Consider the following 18,185-nt stretch of genomic DNA (forward strand, 5'->3'; position numbering starts at 1 on the left):
GAGCCACAACTACTGAGCCCACGTGCCACAACTACTGAAGCCCGCGTGCCTAGAGCCCATGCTCCACAACAAGAGAAGCCACCGCAATAAGAAGCCCGCACACCACAACAAAGAGTAGCCCCCGCTTGCCGCAACTAGAGAAGGCCTGTGCACAGCAATGAAGACCCAACGCAGCCAAAAATAAAATAAATAAAATAAATTTATTTTAAAAAAAAGAATGAAGATGACATATCTTGATCCAAACAAGCCAAATGTAGAAAGTTATTATTATGATGTTCAGAAAAATTTAATTAAGTACTGAAAATTAGATGATACTATGACATTGATTATACGAATTTATTAGATTATGATAAAGTGCATCATAATAAACCATAGTTAACTTAGATAATTATAATAAAAATGGAATCAGTTATTAAAGAGGACATCTGCATTGTTTAAGATACTATGTATGCGGGGCTTCCCTGGTGGCGCAGTGGTTGAGAGTCCGCCTGCCGATGCAGGGGACACGGGTTCGTGCCCCAGTCCAGGAAGATCCCATATGCCGCAGAGCGGCTGGGCCCGTGAGCCATGGCCACTGAGCCTGCGCGTCCGGAGCCTGTGCTCCGCAACGAGAGAGGCCACAACAGTGACAGGCCCGCGTACTGCCAAAAAAAAATAAAAATAAAAAAATAATAAAAAAAATAAATAAATAGATACTGTGTATGGATAATGGCTGTCATTTATCTAATTTTTCAAGAAATATTTGAAATTTTCCTATAGAAAACTAAGTTAATTCATCATCAGTAGACAAGAACAAAAAAAGTGATCTTACAGAGTTTTCAGACATAAAGAAAAATCAAACCACAGAAAAGCTCAAAAGCAAAGAAACAGAGAAATGAAAATGGAGTTATGAAATAAATCCAAATGAATACTGAATATAAAAACTATAATAATAACCATGGAATTAAAAAACATATAAAATTAAGGTACAAAGCCACATTGCCATATAAATTAGAAAGGTGATAGATAATGTTCAATATATTAGCACTGTATGGTAAAAAGAAAAGCAACTGGATTTCTGGATGTCAAGGATATGTGTATATTATGCTCTCTGGGATGATTGCTAAAAATATTATAATAAAAAGTAGAAAAATAGCTCAATAAAAATACAATCACCAATAAAATGGAAACAAAGGAGAAAAAGAAACATCTAACAGGCAAGATGAGAAATCTAATAGAATATATGAAAAACATGGTAGATTTGAATCCAAATATATTACTAAGTATATTAAATGTAAATAAACTAAATACTCCAATTGAAAGAAGGGGAGGAAAAAAGCAACTACATTCTGCTTATAAAAGACATGACTAAAATGAAAGGAGACACTGAAAAGCTGAAAGTAAAAAGCAGGAAAAATATATACCATACAAATAGTAACTAAAAGAAAGCTGATAACTGGTAGAGAAATATCAAACAAAGTAATTTAGGAAAATCAGTCTTAGAGAGAGAGAGATAATACCTAACGATAAAAGATTCAATTCACAAGAAAGATACAACCATTCTAAATTTATATGGTAGCTTCAAAATGTATAAAATAAAAATTGTTGAAACTAAAATAGACAAATCCACAGGTATAATGAAAGGAATTTAACATGCTGATCTTATTAACTAAAAACAAAAAAAAAAAAAAAAAAAGATGAAATAATCAAAGACAGAGAATTTGAAGACCACAATTCATCCAAGTGGATATACAGAGCACACTTCACCAAGTGCAGAGTAAACATTATTGTCAAGCATTATTGCTGATCCTCTGCAATTCCCAATAAATTTTGCAGACTGACAAAGTATTTCTTTTGACCCCACAGCATTTTAAATAGAAATGAATAAGATGATAACTAGAAAATCTTAACATGCTTGTAAATTAAGGAGTGCATTTTTTAACGTTACTTACTAAAGTTGAATATATGAAAACCCTATAAAGCAGCAAATCAACTTCTACAGTCATAGCTAAGAGAATAGTGTATCCACTAGTACTAACAGCACTACAATATAACAACCTAAATGTCACTCAAGAGTACACAAATCAATAGTGGGTACATAAATTTTGTTTTATTCAGAGAGTAGAATCGTAAACAGCAATGAAAATGAACCAACTATCTATATATGCAATGATATAGGTGAATTTAACAACGATAACATGGAACAGAAGGCTGACCAACAAATACATAAATGCAATTCTATACTATACAGACCCTACTCAATCAGTGTTTAGGAACACGTAGCTAAGAGGTTATACAAAGAAACAAACAAAAACCAAGAAATGATTACTCTAAAAGTTAGGACAATGTTTACCTTTTGGAGAGAGTGAGGGAAAAATAAATGGAAAGGGGGCACGAAGAAATCTTTTTTAGAGTACTGGAAATGTTATTTCTTGACTTGGTGGTCACATGGGCAGTTTGTGTTGTGATAAATTGCTTCACTATACAATTGTTTTCTGCACCTTTCTGTATGCGCATTATATTTCACAATTAACATGTTTCAAAAGAAAAGGAGACAGGAAGCTGAGAGACTACAGTCATCTTCTAGCACCTTATGATCACTAGTCAGGACTCTGCCCTAACATTTAGTAAGTATCCCTCTGCTGGTGGTGGTTTCAATCTGGGTGGAATACAGAGGTGAACGCTTATAAAAGCATAGACTACCTTTGGAAAGACAAGAAACGGGTCCTACTGTACGTTTTACAGGAGTAGAAATGGGTAGGAACGTGAGGAAATACTTTTCTTTTTCAAACCAGATCTTTTATGTTTTAAATTTTATAACTTCTGAAAGTATTACTTATTCAAACACATTAATTTTCTTAAAATAAAAAATTAATTTCATGACAGTTCCAAAAAAAAAGTCTGATTTAGAACCAAAGAGTTTTCTGGAAGTTTAATTTCTTGTTATCGCATGTTTCCATACCACTGTAAATATATAAGTTTCTACAAAATGACTGCAATAGTCCAAGAAAACAAACACAAATGAATTTTGACCCTTCTGGCATCTCCATATGAAATATAAAATTTTATTTTTAAATTAAAACTCTCAGCTACATAAGCCATGAATTTCACTTAGTGGTTACTTCTACAATTGGAAGATACAAGATGATTCTGAATAAAAAGGCACTCAAAGGACTGTTAATTTCCCTTTAAAACACTTTGCCATTCTGGACCCAAGTGCAAGATTAAATTTTTCATGACTTCTCAAGCAAACTATTTTTACTTTCTGTTAGACAGTTGAAGAAACAAAAAGACACCTACTTACAAAAAACCATCAACAGCAGAATTCATTCAAGACAATATTCAAAAACACTTCTGGGACTGTAATATAAATGTAAAACCATATACCAATATTTTTAATTATAAAAACTTCAATTATTTGTGCCCAGATAGAACTAACTGTAAATAAACACTGATCCTACAGTGTGAAGAAAAAACACAGAAAGTAAGATATACAGAATAAACAGAAGTTCTTCTCACTGATTATTCATTTAAAACATCAACAACACCATATATTCAACACACACAAATACTGGTTCATATATCCAAAGTTGTTTTAAACTAGCTGAAAAAACAGTATTTCATCTTCACTCATCTCAACCTTCTCAAAGACATTACCAAATATACCTTTAACTTTAAACGCAAAAAATTACATCATGATGCCAAAGTGACCATCAAGACTGATTGCTGAAGGTGGGTAATGAAAATATAGTCTATTGTACTCGTCCCTCTACTTTCGTTATGTTTGGTATTTTCCAAATTAAAATGTTTCTAAAAACGCACATACATAAAACAAAAAGATTTAACATAGGGTTCTAGAGGGTAGGAAAAAACCCATGAATAGACTTAGAAAAGAATATGAAACCACTTATGATTTTTCCCCAAAATGTGCCTCCTACCAATAAGTTTCTACTAAACATGACAGCAAAGGAATTTACATATACTATAAACTGATATGTAAATACTGATATATCACTTTATTACAACATAAAATATGTAATAAAAGAATGTATATAATAAGAGAAGGTATATACCAGTAAACGTACTTGCATCATCCCTTTCTATTCTGGTTCCATCACTAGTTGACACACAAGTAAAGTGCAGAGGTTCAACTTCTAGAAGTCCAGTGAGAGATGTGAAACTACCTTCAGCAGCTGTGCAACTACTGACCTTTCCATTTCCTAATACAAAAAAGAGACAAGTTTTATAAAACGTGAATTAACCTTAAAAAGGCAATAGTCATATTGAGAATTATAGCTACTACTTCGATTTTAAATAGAAAGATGTATAAATGCATAAACACAGGGTTTACACAGGGCTTCAACAATGGACATGGTATTAAGAAAACACACAGATACTAGTCTCCTTACTACAAAAGCAGAGTTGCAGAGAAGCAACCTAGTGGCCATTCACATTAACAAGAAACTATAACAAGTGATTTAGATTTTAAATGAGGAATAGAAGACAAAAGAAAAACAATTAATAAATAAATAAAATAGATTTTAAATGAGGGGAAAAAATAACCAGCTACTTAGATTAGCTATTACTCAATCTGTTTAAGTATGCAAAATATCAGAATACATTCTATGATGTCAACAGTACAAATGACACTTATTAAAAACTAAAAAAAATTCTAAAATATTAGCAAGGTTTATCTATAAATTTTATATTTTGAATATAATATCAATATTCTAGAATGAGATATGCTACCTTATAATCATAAAAAGTTTAAGTTGGCACATGTAGTAGTAAGAAAGAAAAATCAAATGGTCACAACTATGCAAATCATAAAACCACAGTAAGAAGACTGGACAGAAGAACACAAAAGAATTAAGAGTGGTGTATATCGTACAAGGGGAGGAAGAGGGAAGGGTTATTTTTAGTACTTTTCAAATGTTCTAATCAGAGCACTACTTTTAAACAGAATTCTTTAACACACAAAGTAAAACAGAAAGAGAAGATGGAAAGAATGGAGAGATATGAAAAATATCATCAAACATCTGAAGGAATAAATTAAACGCAAGACTAAACTGTCAAAACCTTGTTCTCCAACGTCCCATTGGCACCCAGCATAGGACCTGACACGTGTGTTAAAAAAATATTTATTGAGCACTTATTCAATAGAAGACATGGGAGATACAAGAAAAGGGACAGGCCCTAGTTGTCATGAAATGCATATTCTGTTCAAGGTTACCAGGTATTAATTAATTATACAACTGAACCAAAAAAAATTCCTATGCTTTACTTAAGTTCAAAGGATAAATAAATCAAGGGGAAATCAATCTATGCCAGGGGTAATAAAATACTTCCATGATGAGGTGATGAGACATATGGGAAGAATAAAAGATTTTTATGTCTTTATTTCACTGGGACGGGAATCCAGGCAGAAGAAATGACATGAGTGAAATCCCTTCAGTAGGAAGGAACATGACACATTAGAGAAACTGAAAGAAAAATGTGCCTAGAGGAACATTTCTCAACCCTAAAACCCCTCTACACATCTTTAAAATAATTAAAAGAACTTGAAAATTGAGTTTTCATTTATGTTGGCTCTGTGTGTGTGTGTGTGTGTGTGTGTGTGTGTCTATACAGAAATATTTATCAAGGTAGAAATTTTAAGATGAGAATATTTTAAACATTAATTAGTATAACAGTAATAAACTCATTAGGTATAAAACTAAATAGCATCTTTTGATGAAAAATGACTGTTATCACCAAGAAAACAAGGAATAATGGTCGTGCCAAGAAGGGCCGCAGCCACATGCAGCCTATTCGCTGCACCAACTGTGCCCAACGCGTGCCTGAGGATAAGGCCATTAAGAAGCTCGTCATTCGGAACATCGTAGAGGCCACAGCCATCCAGGACATTTCCAAAGCGAGTGTTTTCGATGCCTATGTGCTTCCCAAGCTGTATGTGAAACTGCATTACTGCGTGAGTTGTGCCATTCACAGCAAGGCAGTCAGGAATCGTTCTCGGGAAGCCGGGAAGGACCGAACACCTCCACCTGGATTTAGACCTGCTGGTGCTGCCCCACGACCTCCACCAAAGCCCATGTAAGAAGCTAAGTTCTTAAAGACTAAAGAAATACTGCCCCCTGGAAAGACAATAAAATGGAAATTATACTTTAAAAAAAAAAACAAAAATAATGAGAAGACTGGTGATGTTTTATATTCTTGCAAATCTCTTTAAAATTTGGCTTATCAGAAGGTAGTTGGATTTGCCTATCTGCCTCTGCATTCAATGTATTACAATAGGATGCTCTGGCAGAAATACATGAAGAAACGCCGACCCAATACAAATATGTGATTGGAAAAGAACGGAATATTTTAATAAAGTATTAAATATTCAAAAACTTGGAAAGTGGTAGTTTAGGATTAGTTGCAATACGGTATCTGAAATCTTAAAAAAAGAACTTCTCAAACTCTATCTTAAAAAATCTTAAAAAAAGAACTTCTCTGGGCTTCCCTGGTGGCGCAGTGGTTGAGAGTCCGCCTGCCGATGCAGGGGACACGGGTTCGTGCGCCGGTCCAGGAAGATCCCACATGCCGCGGAGCAGCTAGGCCCGTGAGCCATGGCCGCTGAGCCTGCGCGTCCGGAGCCTGTGCTCCGCAACGGGAGAGGGCACAACAGTGAGAGGCCCGCATACCGCAAAAAAAAAAAAAAAAAAAGAACTTCTCAAACCCATGCTTGATGTTGAATCACCATGCATCAATCATAGGGAAAATACTGGTCCACTGCTATATACAGATCTTCCAAATGTTAACACATTTCATCATATAATATCAGAAAATGACATTCACTAATATCATCGTAGGCCATCAGAAAAGTCATTAAAGCTCATTTCAGAGGAAACAAGTTTTCCAAAATTCTAATTTCTGCTTAAAAGTCTGCTTCTAATATTGGCAACAAATACTATCAACTGGATGAATACTGACAGGCATTTTTTATTCATTTTTGAGAAAATACCTGCCAAATAATCAAATCTGAATAAACGTATTTTATCAGTCATTCTTGCAAATAAAAATGGTATACACCATGAAATAAGCAACTAGTTCAGCTTATAACTCTAACAACTGCACAAGTGCACTTCCTTGAAACAACCATGGTTCTTCAGCATGCAGCAGAAGTGTTTCATGCACACTTCCCATTTCATCACAGAATACTTAAAAGATGCATACTCGTGAGTTCAAAATTTAATAAAATTAACAATTTTTACTGTTTCATCAAAGGTATTTCTAAGTGAAACTGCCATACTTCTTACTCTAAGTGCATGGGGAAGAGCATCAGGCTTTTGCACAATCAGTATGAATGTCAATGCAATGAAAAAAGGCAAGTAACATTGTTTTATCATGAAAACATTTAACCCGTGGACTCCCTAAAAGGATCTCAGGAACCCTGAGGGGACCTATGGACCACACTTTGAGAATCACTGGGCCACAGAAAGAAAACTAACAGGGCAGATCACACAAGATGTTCTATGCTATATTAGAGACTCTGGACTGCACAATTATGGAAAGAAATGAAAAGTATTTTAAGAAGAGACAGAGAATGATCAGATCAGGTTTGCATTCAAAAATGATTGCATTCATTGCATTGTGGAGAATGTATAGAAGTGAGCCAAGAACAGGTGCAGAATGACCAGTTAGAAAGCTATTACTGTAGTCCAGGTTCAAAACGACTGTGGTTTAGATCGTAATACTGCGATCGTGGGAAGTAAGAGAATGGGCAGATTTGAAATATATGTTGGTGGAAAAATAGAATCTAACGACAGCCTCATTGTGGAGGATGAGAAAGAGAGGATAACATTCAGATTTCTGTTTTGTGCCATGGATGCCATTAACTGAAAAAAGGAATGCTGGATGGTGAGAAATAAAATGAAGAGACGTTCATATGGAGACATATATCACGACTTCTAAGTCCCTTCTTCTGGGACTATGATACTCTATAATATAGAGCATGGCTGCTCTTGCTTATTTAACCCCCAGGCTTGGCCTGAGCGTTACGGTCCTCTCCTTACGTTCTCTCTATAAGGAATTTCATTCTATCCTAAGGAGTTCAGAAGGCATCTACAGGTCTAATTCTAACCCCTCCTTTGAGTTCTATTCATAATTTGACAAGTCACTTAGATAGAGACACACTGGCAGTAAGGTAGTCAGGAGCCTAAGTCATCAAACAGAGGAGATAACACCAGTATCTAAGGCAGAATAAGTCATTAAAAAGCAAGTAACAGACCAGAAGTATAGTATGACCTCTTTCATTAAAAATGCTCATAAACACATGTAGCAAATAAGTCTAAATAGCTAAGCATTCTGTTAACAATGGTAATCTAAAAGGATGAAGAGGTTAGAGTTGAGACATTTTATGTTTTATTTATATTTCTATATTTGATTTTTCTCTTTTGCTTTTTTCACAACTCATAATTTACAAACCTGAGACTAACTCCCAAAATTTACTTATAATTAATGTGGTAATTATCATAGTATATTTACAAATAAATTTTTTAACATTTTGGTTTACTAGCAACACCTGCAGTAAGTTCGGTAAGATGGAAGAAAACAAAAAACAAAGCGATCATTGCTCTATCTGACAAAACTAGAAAAACACCAAATTCCAGCACCTGAAAAGATTATACAAATAGTGTTATACATTCAATCCTAAAAACATATTCTTTAGAAATGCATACAAGAATACATGTAACATGGTGTACCAAGTTCACCTCAGGAGAGTGTGACAGAAGATGCAGAAAATTATTTTTTCTTTCTGCATCTTTGCTTATTAAAATAAGTATAAATTAATTTTATTTTCATATTTTGTAATATGAAATAACATGTTCTTTGAGTTTATGAACAACAAAGGCACACCACATAAAACTGAAAGGACTACAACAAATAACCAAATTTTAATCTCTTATTAGCATTAACGTCATACTGACATGCAATGAAACACACACACACACAAAAACCAAATTTGCAACCCTTTCAAAAATAACTTCAATATTTTTTGAGGGGGGAGTTAAGAAACAAAGGCAAATAGTTTAATGACTCACGGATACTAAAGTTAAGTTCTAAAAACTTTTAGTTCTCAAAGATAGAATGTAGTGACTACAATCTATTAAAAAATCAATGGTAACTTAAACCCAAGATATAAAATTCAGAAATTCCTTTAATAAAAGACTTTACTACCTGAAAGGACATCTGATAAATCAATTTCATCTGACTGGACACCAATGCTGCTGTTGTATACATTTTTACAAGAAGAGCCACTCATCTCCAAATCAAAGAGGACTGGATCGAATGGTGAACTATATAATCCATATCTGAAAAATAAAATAATGTCCTAACAATTTTCCTGTCAGCCATCTAATTAACAAATTATCTATTTACTTAGTTTTCAAAGCAGTTTTTACACAGGGCAGAAGGCGACACTATTAACTCCTTAAATTCACTGAATCTCAACTGTGTTCCCTGAAAACCTATACTCCAAAAGATACAGTCCAGAGACTCAATAAATGTGATTTCAATTAAGCTGATAACTAATGAACCAAGACAACCTTCATCTGCAGTCTGAATCAAGAAAGAGCTATCAAGCACCCCTCCCTTGCCTCAATCATTACATTGACTCAGCAGAAGGTACAAAGGCTTTGAGTAACATCTCATTGAAATCAAGATTTCTAATCTATAAAGATTACAAAAATCCTTGCTTTAAATAAGATACTTCAAATAATGAAGATTAGGCAAGAACTCAAATCTAACCTTTAGCTATTTCTTAGTTCATTATGTTTAAGTTTTAGAAAATCAAACAGCAGATAAAGAATACTAGTTAACGGCAATAAGTGATTTACATAATTTTGCTTACAAAGTTTTAACAACAAAGAAACAAATTACCTTAAGTGCTTCTACCATTAGCAAGATACACCACTTTTAAGTATTTTAATATAATTAGCCCTCTGAATAACCATCTCCAGGACTTCCAAAGTTGTTAAAGGGAATTATTTTCAGAGAAAATAAAGGGAAGAAAAACTTAAGCAAATATATATAATAACAATTATGTGCAAAGGTGGTATCATATCCAAAAGGCCCATGATTAGTCATTTCATAGATTAAAATACCTTGTCTGAAGCAAAGCCTCCATTGGTGTTAGCCTGTCCTGTAACTGTCTGGACACAGCAGTAAGCAGAGATGCACACGCGGTACTGCACCCAGCCAAATCTTCATCTTTAACATAATTCAGTAAGACAAAATACCAGTAGACCGAACCTGAAAACAACAACAACAAATCAGTTGTTTAAATCACTGTTTCTTTTCTTCATTTTTCTCTAACAAAGAGAACTTCAGATTTCATATTTATCAGTATGTCCCCTTTTCCTAGAAGGATTTTCTGGAAATAAAATCTGTAAGGGCAAATTACAAAGAAGGACTAACTCCTTGGAGGACTCTAAGAGGACACTGACAAAGAACTGCAATCATATTTTTTGAGAAGTGTATAGGATCAACTTAGTCGTTTAGGTTTTCAGTAACGTGAGATGACTCTGAGGGACATTTTATAATAGCTAGAAAAGCGGAGATGTCAGGTCCTTCAAGCCATCTTTCCTAAAATACTATTTCTCTGTACTAAAAATTTCAGAACCAGTTGATGGCAGTGAGCTACAAATAATATACTTTAGCAAGTGAATGAAGTATAGTTATTCCATACTGCCAGTTAGATACAGACCAAAGGTGATAGTAAAAGGTGACCATGATGATGTATTTTAAGACTCTAACTTGAGATATCTAACTAAATACATCCCATAATTTAAGCACCCTACCACTAACACTATCCTCAAGAAACTGTTTTAAACACCAGAGACTATTAAAGTGAGCAACCAAGTCCAAAACATTCTACTCTATAAAACAAACAGTTCATAGTCTTAGTCAATATATGTTCAAGGTAAATATAAACAGACATTTTGTCTAAATTAAGGTATTGATAAAATAACCATTTATCCTAACTTTGAGCAAACTTTTTTTCTGGTATACCACCAAGATCAAATCCTTGTGGAATATGTTTATCTCATTGAGATAACTTGTTGAATGGTTATTTATAAAATAAAAGACTGTGAGAAATGCCCACAAAAAACTAACACTAGGTAAAGGACAAATCTGTAGCCCTTCATAGTAAATTCCTACCTGATAACTACATTCATTTTTGAATGGCATTTCCAGTCTTTAGGTGCTGTAAAAAGAAAAAACAACCCACTGGCTCCTTTTAGGGAATCAGAGTTTGCCACAGACCCTACCATTCTCACACAATATGTTTATGAACCATTCTTCTTATTTATGTCATCTCTCTGGCACTTACTGACATTTTAGTTTGTGAACAACCAAGCAACTCAATTATTTTAATGAAGTACAGAAAATGTATGAATTGAGATGACCTGGTTATTTACATAAATCTCCCATTAACTTTTTCCTAAAAATATTATCGAACAGAGAGTATCTGCCTACCCAATCACAATTTAAAACCCCTTAAAAAACAGATAAGCTACAGAAAAAAAGAAAACTAATTGAGAAAAAAAAGAAAGTTACTACACAGCCCCAAGCATACTGTGAGATATTTCCTAAGGCTACAGCTATTTGTGATTGAACTAATTTCACATACCACCAGTTGCTGCTGCAGGTAAGAACGACATATTATCAAGTAAGGCCTTCAACAGAACAGATCCAAATCCTGGTTGACATGGGTCACATTTGCCATTACTGAAAACAATTTTAAAAGAAAAAATTTAAATACATTACTCAAGGTTTAAATCCAACTCTAAACATGGTGTAGTACTTTTAAAATATTTAAAATGTGTTCATACAAATTGGAAGAAAATCTGCCTTAAAGCCCTATAGACATGCAGAAAGATAGTAGGGATTGATTATACTAAGGGTCTTTGTAACTGTTTTCTTACACATTAAACCACTCTTTTTTTTTTTTTCTTTACCAAAAAGGGCTAACAAGCAGGTATAGTCAATATAGACTATTAGCTTTTAAACACTTCCTAGATAGTTTCAGGGTTTAGAGAAAATGATCTGCATAACACTACAAATAAGTCTGGTAAAATTATTATGTAACTGGGAACAAGGCCTCAGGTGAACAATCCAAAGACAATCAGGGACAGTAGGAGTGCAAGTGGGGAAGGGATCCCCTTACCAAACTCCCCGAAGTCTTCCTAATAGGCAAAGAAGCCTAGTAGAATTCTTTTATTACTAGATTTATTTAACATGACATTTTGCCCAAAAAAACCCAAATTTTTTCTTAGAATCTCAATAATCCTCATCAACTTTTGAAAATCCTCTTAAGTTATACATATATTCAACAGGGGCCAAATAACACTATAGACAAGGTATCCCCTGCCAAACTGCAGGTGCACCTGCAACGTATATTTTCAAATTAAAAAAAAAAACAGGGGCTTCCCTGGTGGCGCAGTGGTTGAGAGTCCGCCTGCCGATGCAGGGGACATGGGTTCGTGCCCCAGTCCGGGAAGATCCCACATGCCACGGAGCGGCTGGGCCCGTGAGCCATGACCACTGAGCCTGCGTGTCTGGAGCCTGTGCTCCGCAACGGGAGAGGGCACAACAGTGAGAGGCCCACGTACAGCAAAAACAAAGAAAAAAAAACCAACCTGATACACAAGGCTAGAAATCGTGCACACTTATGGGCTATGCTGCGTCCTGCCTCAAAGAAGCAAACATGTACAATGTCTAAAAGACATTTTCGTGTTTTTGAAAGCAGGCTCTCATTTCCTTCCTTTGAGCTGCAAAACAATAGCAGATGTTTAGGCTCATCTTGAACTTCCAATCATAACATCCAAAGGGCAATCCGTGGTAAATAAAATCTTATTAACCTTCCAGGTCCATTTGAATGTACTCCAGCTAACCAACAAAGAATATCTAACACAAGGCTCTGGGCATGTTCTGTGATTTGGCCATCATCTGCTTTTCTACACAAAGTGTTAAGAAGTTTCTCATGAAATTCTGAAAACTGTAACATGGCACATCGTTGCACTCTACAAAAAAGAATATATAAACACATTAACAACCAAAATAGAAAAGTTAAAACTAAAGCTATTTCAACCTGGTTGGACATATAATGTTTCATTTGAAATCATTACTATCACAATTTAAAAAAAGAACTTTTGAAAATTCCCAAACACTATAAAGACACCAGGGATGAACCAATGAAGTGGAAAGACAATATATACCATCACTGAGATAAGTTCTTAAGAGAAATGAAAAGCAAATAAAAATTTTCAAGTAAAAGTCAGGATTTAAAAATTTTGTGTATTTTGGTATATTTATTGGAATTCTTCCTTTGTACTCCTATTACTTTAAGAATAGTACAAGAAAATGAGGTTACCTTTCCTTAGAAATTGAAGTTTTCTTAAATCTTCGGATGGTGACTGAGACTTCCTGAAGTAAGTCACAGCCCCGGAGGTTTTCGGATTTACGGGTGCCACTTGCATTTTCATTCTTAACATTAGAGGATTTTTCCTAAACATACAAAAATAAATAACTGAATGAACAAACAAATGAAACAAAAAAATTATTTACTATTAAAGTCTATAAATAAAAGAATATAACTGAATTATGGCTATCAAAACATAAATCTCACATTAAAATGACAGCTTTCACCCTCATATTCAGTAAATGACTAATTTAGCCCAGAATTATAACAGGGAAAGAAAGAAAGACATAGTCGGGCTTCCCTGGTGGTGCAGTGGTTGGGAGTCCGCCTGCCGATGCAGGGGACACGGGTTCGTGCCCCGGTCTGGGAAGATCCCACATGCCGCAGAGCGGCTGGGCCCGTGAGCCATGGCCGCTGAGCCTACGCGTCCGGAGCCTGTGCTCCGCAACGGGAGAGGCCACAACGGTGAGAGGCCCACGTACCGCAAAAAAAAAAAAAAAAAAAAAAAAAGAAAGACATAGTCACTGTTTAAAGGTAATAATCCAATGAATTAAGATTATAAAGCCAAAGTCTTGAGTCTAAGTCCCAGCTACAGCTCTACAAGATATGCGAGCTCCCCAATCTCTAAGGTTCACTCACTTTCAACATGAAAAACTGGAGGTAATAACACCTGCTCTGCCTACCTCAGAGTTATTTTGAGGATTAAATCAGATAAAGTACACAGAAGTCCTTGAAAAATTGGAAGACCTATACAAATATAAGATGATTAGTGTTACTGGTACTGCTATTGTTGCTTATGAATAATGATGATAGAGAAACAAAATCTCTCCAGAGTTCAGGAAAGTCCAAGATCAAACAAGTATGAGGAAACTGCATGATATATAGCTAGTTGTAGAAAATGAACCATGAAAATTAAGATACATCTCTAAAATCACTTCTCAACTTCTGTTCCTGCAGTCTCTCAAATGTTTACAAAACAAACAAACAAACAAAAAAAAGTAGCGAATTATCAGTAGAGGGCAGAGAAACAAACTCTCACACCCAAGGAACTAAGAATAATTATACAGGGAAGTACCTGCTAACAATTATTCCCTACTGAATGTACTTTATATAAGCTAGGTAGTCGGCTTAAAGTTAATTCAAATATTTTCTCCTTGATTATATTTTTTTAACTTGCTGCAGAGAAAAAATACAAACAAAGTGTCTATTGATAAATCAATTATGGGCCATACTACTTCTAACAGTGTGTCAAATCTCAACCACCATGTTTAAAACAGCACGTTACAGTTCAAAATGATACTGTTTCATACCTTGCCTGCTGCAACTTTTGCCAAGAGTGAAGCAAGTGAATAACCCTTGTTACTCTGGTGTTTTAGGGATGGAAGTCTTACTACCGGACGTATACCACCATTACAGATCTCATCTGTTCCTCTTTCATTCACTGCCTTGACATGGATTAAAAATGAACGATATTTTCCTCCTGCCATACCTAGAGGAGTGGTACAGAAGGGGGTAAATTATTCAATCACCAAAAAATCAAATTGTTTTTTGTCTTCCCAGAGCAAGTTAAATTAACTCCACAAAAAGAAAAATAACACTTGGCCAGAATTTTCGAATTACACTGTTTACATACAATATGGCTAAATAACCTTTGGTAGCAAAAGAACAAAAAGCACAGGAGTTATATGAACAGCCTAAGATAGAAAGTTTTGACACCTCGCATGTTTTACCCCAATCAAAGAAGTTATTCATTTTAATAACAGAAATTTTGTGAACTACAGAAAAACACAAAGAAAATACTGTCATTAAAGCACCACCCAAAGATAATGATGTATCGTATGTGTATCCATCCAGTCCTTTAATGCACGCATGCACAGACATACATATGTGAATGCATACATACACATAAGCATTATAGTATTACAGTTGAAAAAGCACAGGCTTTGGAGCCACTACCTGGCTTTAATAATGGTTCTGCCATTTTATTAGGCATGTGACAAATTAACCTCTCCATGGTTCAGTTTCTTCAAAAGTAAATGAGAATAATAATAGTACCTACCTCAAAGGTAACTGAAACACTTATAACTGCATGGCACAAAGGAAGCACTCGATAAATATTGGTTGTTATTATCACTAGCTTCAATTTTATATGGTTTTAACTAAGTTGAGATCATACTATACAATCTATATGTAAAATTTATTGCAAAAATACCCTCAAACTAATATACCCATGAACAAACCATAAGCTGATTGTTGCCTAAGCAGGTATGAAATCCTTCTGTAATTACAAAAGCTACTTTTGTTGCTTTCCACTGATCTGTCTGCCTACTGTGCTAGCGCCACACTGTTAACATTCCTCTTACCGCTGCATTATTCTAGGTTCTAGAATCTAATAAGACCCTCCACCTCAATCTTCTTTTTCTAAATGTCTCTGGCCAACATCATCCTTTTATTCATCCACAAAAATTTAGCAATCATTTTCTCCAGTTCAAAGTTTTAGGAATTTGATGGGAAGAAGAGTCATTTCTACTAAATTCTGGGAAAATTAACACTTTTACATTATTGAGTCTTTTGAAATACATGTTATGTAATTTTATCCCCAATTTTGTCAAAGCCGACATTTTAATTTTCATATAAAATTTTCAGTTTCACACTCTCATTCAACAAAATTAACTTATACTCTCAGCAATATGAGAGAAGAGATATTATTAGTTTTGCTCACCACTGTAACCCAGGATGTGGCCTAACACATCATAAAGTTAAAGAGTCTCATAAAGTTAATGAATGAATGAATAAGATGTAGTCAAGGGAGTACATTCAAACTTGTGTATATACTATGTCTGCAGCTAAAGGTAAGCGTGTGAATAGGGACAAACATTATGAAGGGAATGTACACAAATTAAAATAGTTGTTACTTAGGTGGTCAGATATTTTCTTGGTTTAGGGAAGGATCTCCACACCTTACCCACCTCCAATTTTACTTTAACAATCAAGGTAAGTGTCTCATTTGTTGGCTTTTTTTATTCACCCCTGAGATACAAAGGTGAAATAAATGTCCTACTACTGCAAGATCTAATATCTTACAGATATAAGATATAAAATATACATTAATTATAATTTGTGCTTAAGACACTCAGATCATTACATCTGATACTTTCAAAACTCCTCTATAAAAATTCCATAAGCGAAGATATTATAACAATATACAACACTCTGAAGACACAGGACTTTAAATTGATGGAAAAGGCAAACATGCCAGAACATGATGTCTGGTTATTTGAAGAATTCTGTATGTCATGCTAAGTCATCCTACATTCATCTTCTTTATGCTTTTTTAAAAAGCACTGAGACCTTCAAGACACAGAAAGTAGGATCTGAAGTTTCACATAACAATAATCACTTATGAGAGGAAATTACCTCAGTTACCAGGAAACTGATGGAATCACTAATGAAAAGTCCCCCAAAAAACAATCTTACTTTTCTGAAATCAGTTTTTTCTAATCTACTTTTACAATTGTGGGATTATTTATTCTGCTTTTGTAAAATATGTTACTTCACCTTTAACAAGTTTGGGGCTTGTTAACGTCAACATCCCAGCATGCCCTGATAGATCAAGGCCACTAGCAAGCCATACTGGCCCACACAGAATGTCTTCTTTATGATCTTCTAAAAACGGACATAATCTAAGACCTAAAAAGAAAAATACACATTTTTAAGTTAGCTTATAATTTAAAATGTAATATTTAATAAGCAAATATCCATCCCATTTACATGTAACAGCACCACACAAAATTCCATATTTGAATGTGTTCAAATAAGAATTCACTATCATGCTAAGGAACTATAATCAATTATCTGATATATTATGTTGCTTTTCCACTCCCATATTATTTACATTCACCTTGATTAAAAAAAAAATTATAGAACCATGACATGATTTCAAATCTCAAGATATTAAAAAACAAGAATGCAAGTATTAGTGCAGCTGTGTTCACAGAGATGCGCTGAAAGTTAAAGCATACTGCCAAAGCAGAATTATAGGTTATTCTTAACTGTGTTCTTAAAACCATGTTTTTGCAAGCCATAAGGAAATCTTTGCCCAGCATGATGCATTTGGATCACTACTCCTTTTACTGTCATGGACAACAGCTCTGTAATTTAACTCACACTGTGATTCCTCTACATCCATGTGCTGCATTTCTTCATTCAAATCAACCAGGGACGGTTTCCCATTTTGTTCCACTTCAATGTTAAGAGCTGGAGACAAAGGAAAGGTGATCTGCCTATCTACTGCTGTTTCTAGAGGATAAAAATATTAGTAAACTTAATTTTGCTTAATATCAATGATTTATGTGCCTAAAATTCTAAAATTCTCTGTTAAACTGGGAACTGCAGTGATTTTTATCACAGATGCTAAAATGGTTGTTAGGAGAAGAAGAAAATTAGATTCAATTGTTTCATACACTCTTCTCTCTTTTAATGGTGAATATTCACCTGAAGAAATAATCTGCTGGCAACTAAACTAAGAATTCTTACCCTAGGCTACACAGTACTGCACCTGCAGACTTTTGAAAATACCAACACCTAAGTCCTATCCCAATTACATCAGAGTCTGTCATGATTCAAAATAATACACACACACACACACACACACACACACACACACACACATACACACGTATATATACAAACGCACATATATACACGAACACATACATACATATTTGTGAAACAGGAA

The 18,185-nt window shown here is 34.5% G+C and overlaps 1 protein-coding gene and 1 pseudogene across 7 annotated transcripts in view; one reads left to right on the top strand and one right to left on the bottom strand.

Moving 5' to 3' along the window:
* The window catches only part of BIRC6 (baculoviral IAP repeat containing 6), a 234,405-nt gene that overhangs the window by 153,388 nt on the left and 62,832 nt on the right, over positions 1-18,185 (bottom strand). For 6 of the 7 annotated variants that reach the window (XM_060026858.1, XM_060026861.1, XM_060026857.1 and 3 more), the window contains exons 14-23: positions 17,615-17,746; positions 17,006-17,137; positions 14,758-14,936; positions 13,400-13,533; positions 12,888-13,049; positions 12,666-12,797; positions 11,657-11,754; positions 10,128-10,275; positions 9,202-9,335; positions 4,053-4,199 (exon numbers count right to left, since the gene is read on the bottom strand). In XM_060026858.1, the coding sequence (XP_059882841.1) occupies positions 4,053-4,199; positions 9,202-9,335; positions 10,128-10,275; positions 11,657-11,754; positions 12,666-12,797; positions 12,888-13,049; positions 13,400-13,533; positions 14,758-14,936; positions 17,006-17,137; positions 17,615-17,746 (1,398 nt within the window). The remainder of the gene's footprint in view (positions 1-4,052; positions 4,200-9,201; positions 9,336-10,127; positions 10,276-11,656; positions 11,755-12,665; positions 12,798-12,887; positions 13,050-13,399; positions 13,534-14,757; positions 14,937-17,005; positions 17,138-17,614; positions 17,747-18,185) is intronic. The other variant, XM_060026859.1, reaches the window with a different exon arrangement.
* Positions 5,714-6,428, top strand: LOC132435001 (small ribosomal subunit protein eS26 pseudogene; annotated as a pseudogene).

The sequence above is a fragment of the Delphinus delphis genome, chromosome 12 (assembly GCF_949987515.2).
Source record: "Delphinus delphis chromosome 12, mDelDel1.2, whole genome shotgun sequence".
Lineage (NCBI taxonomy): Eukaryota > Metazoa > Chordata > Mammalia > Artiodactyla > Delphinidae > Delphinus > Delphinus delphis.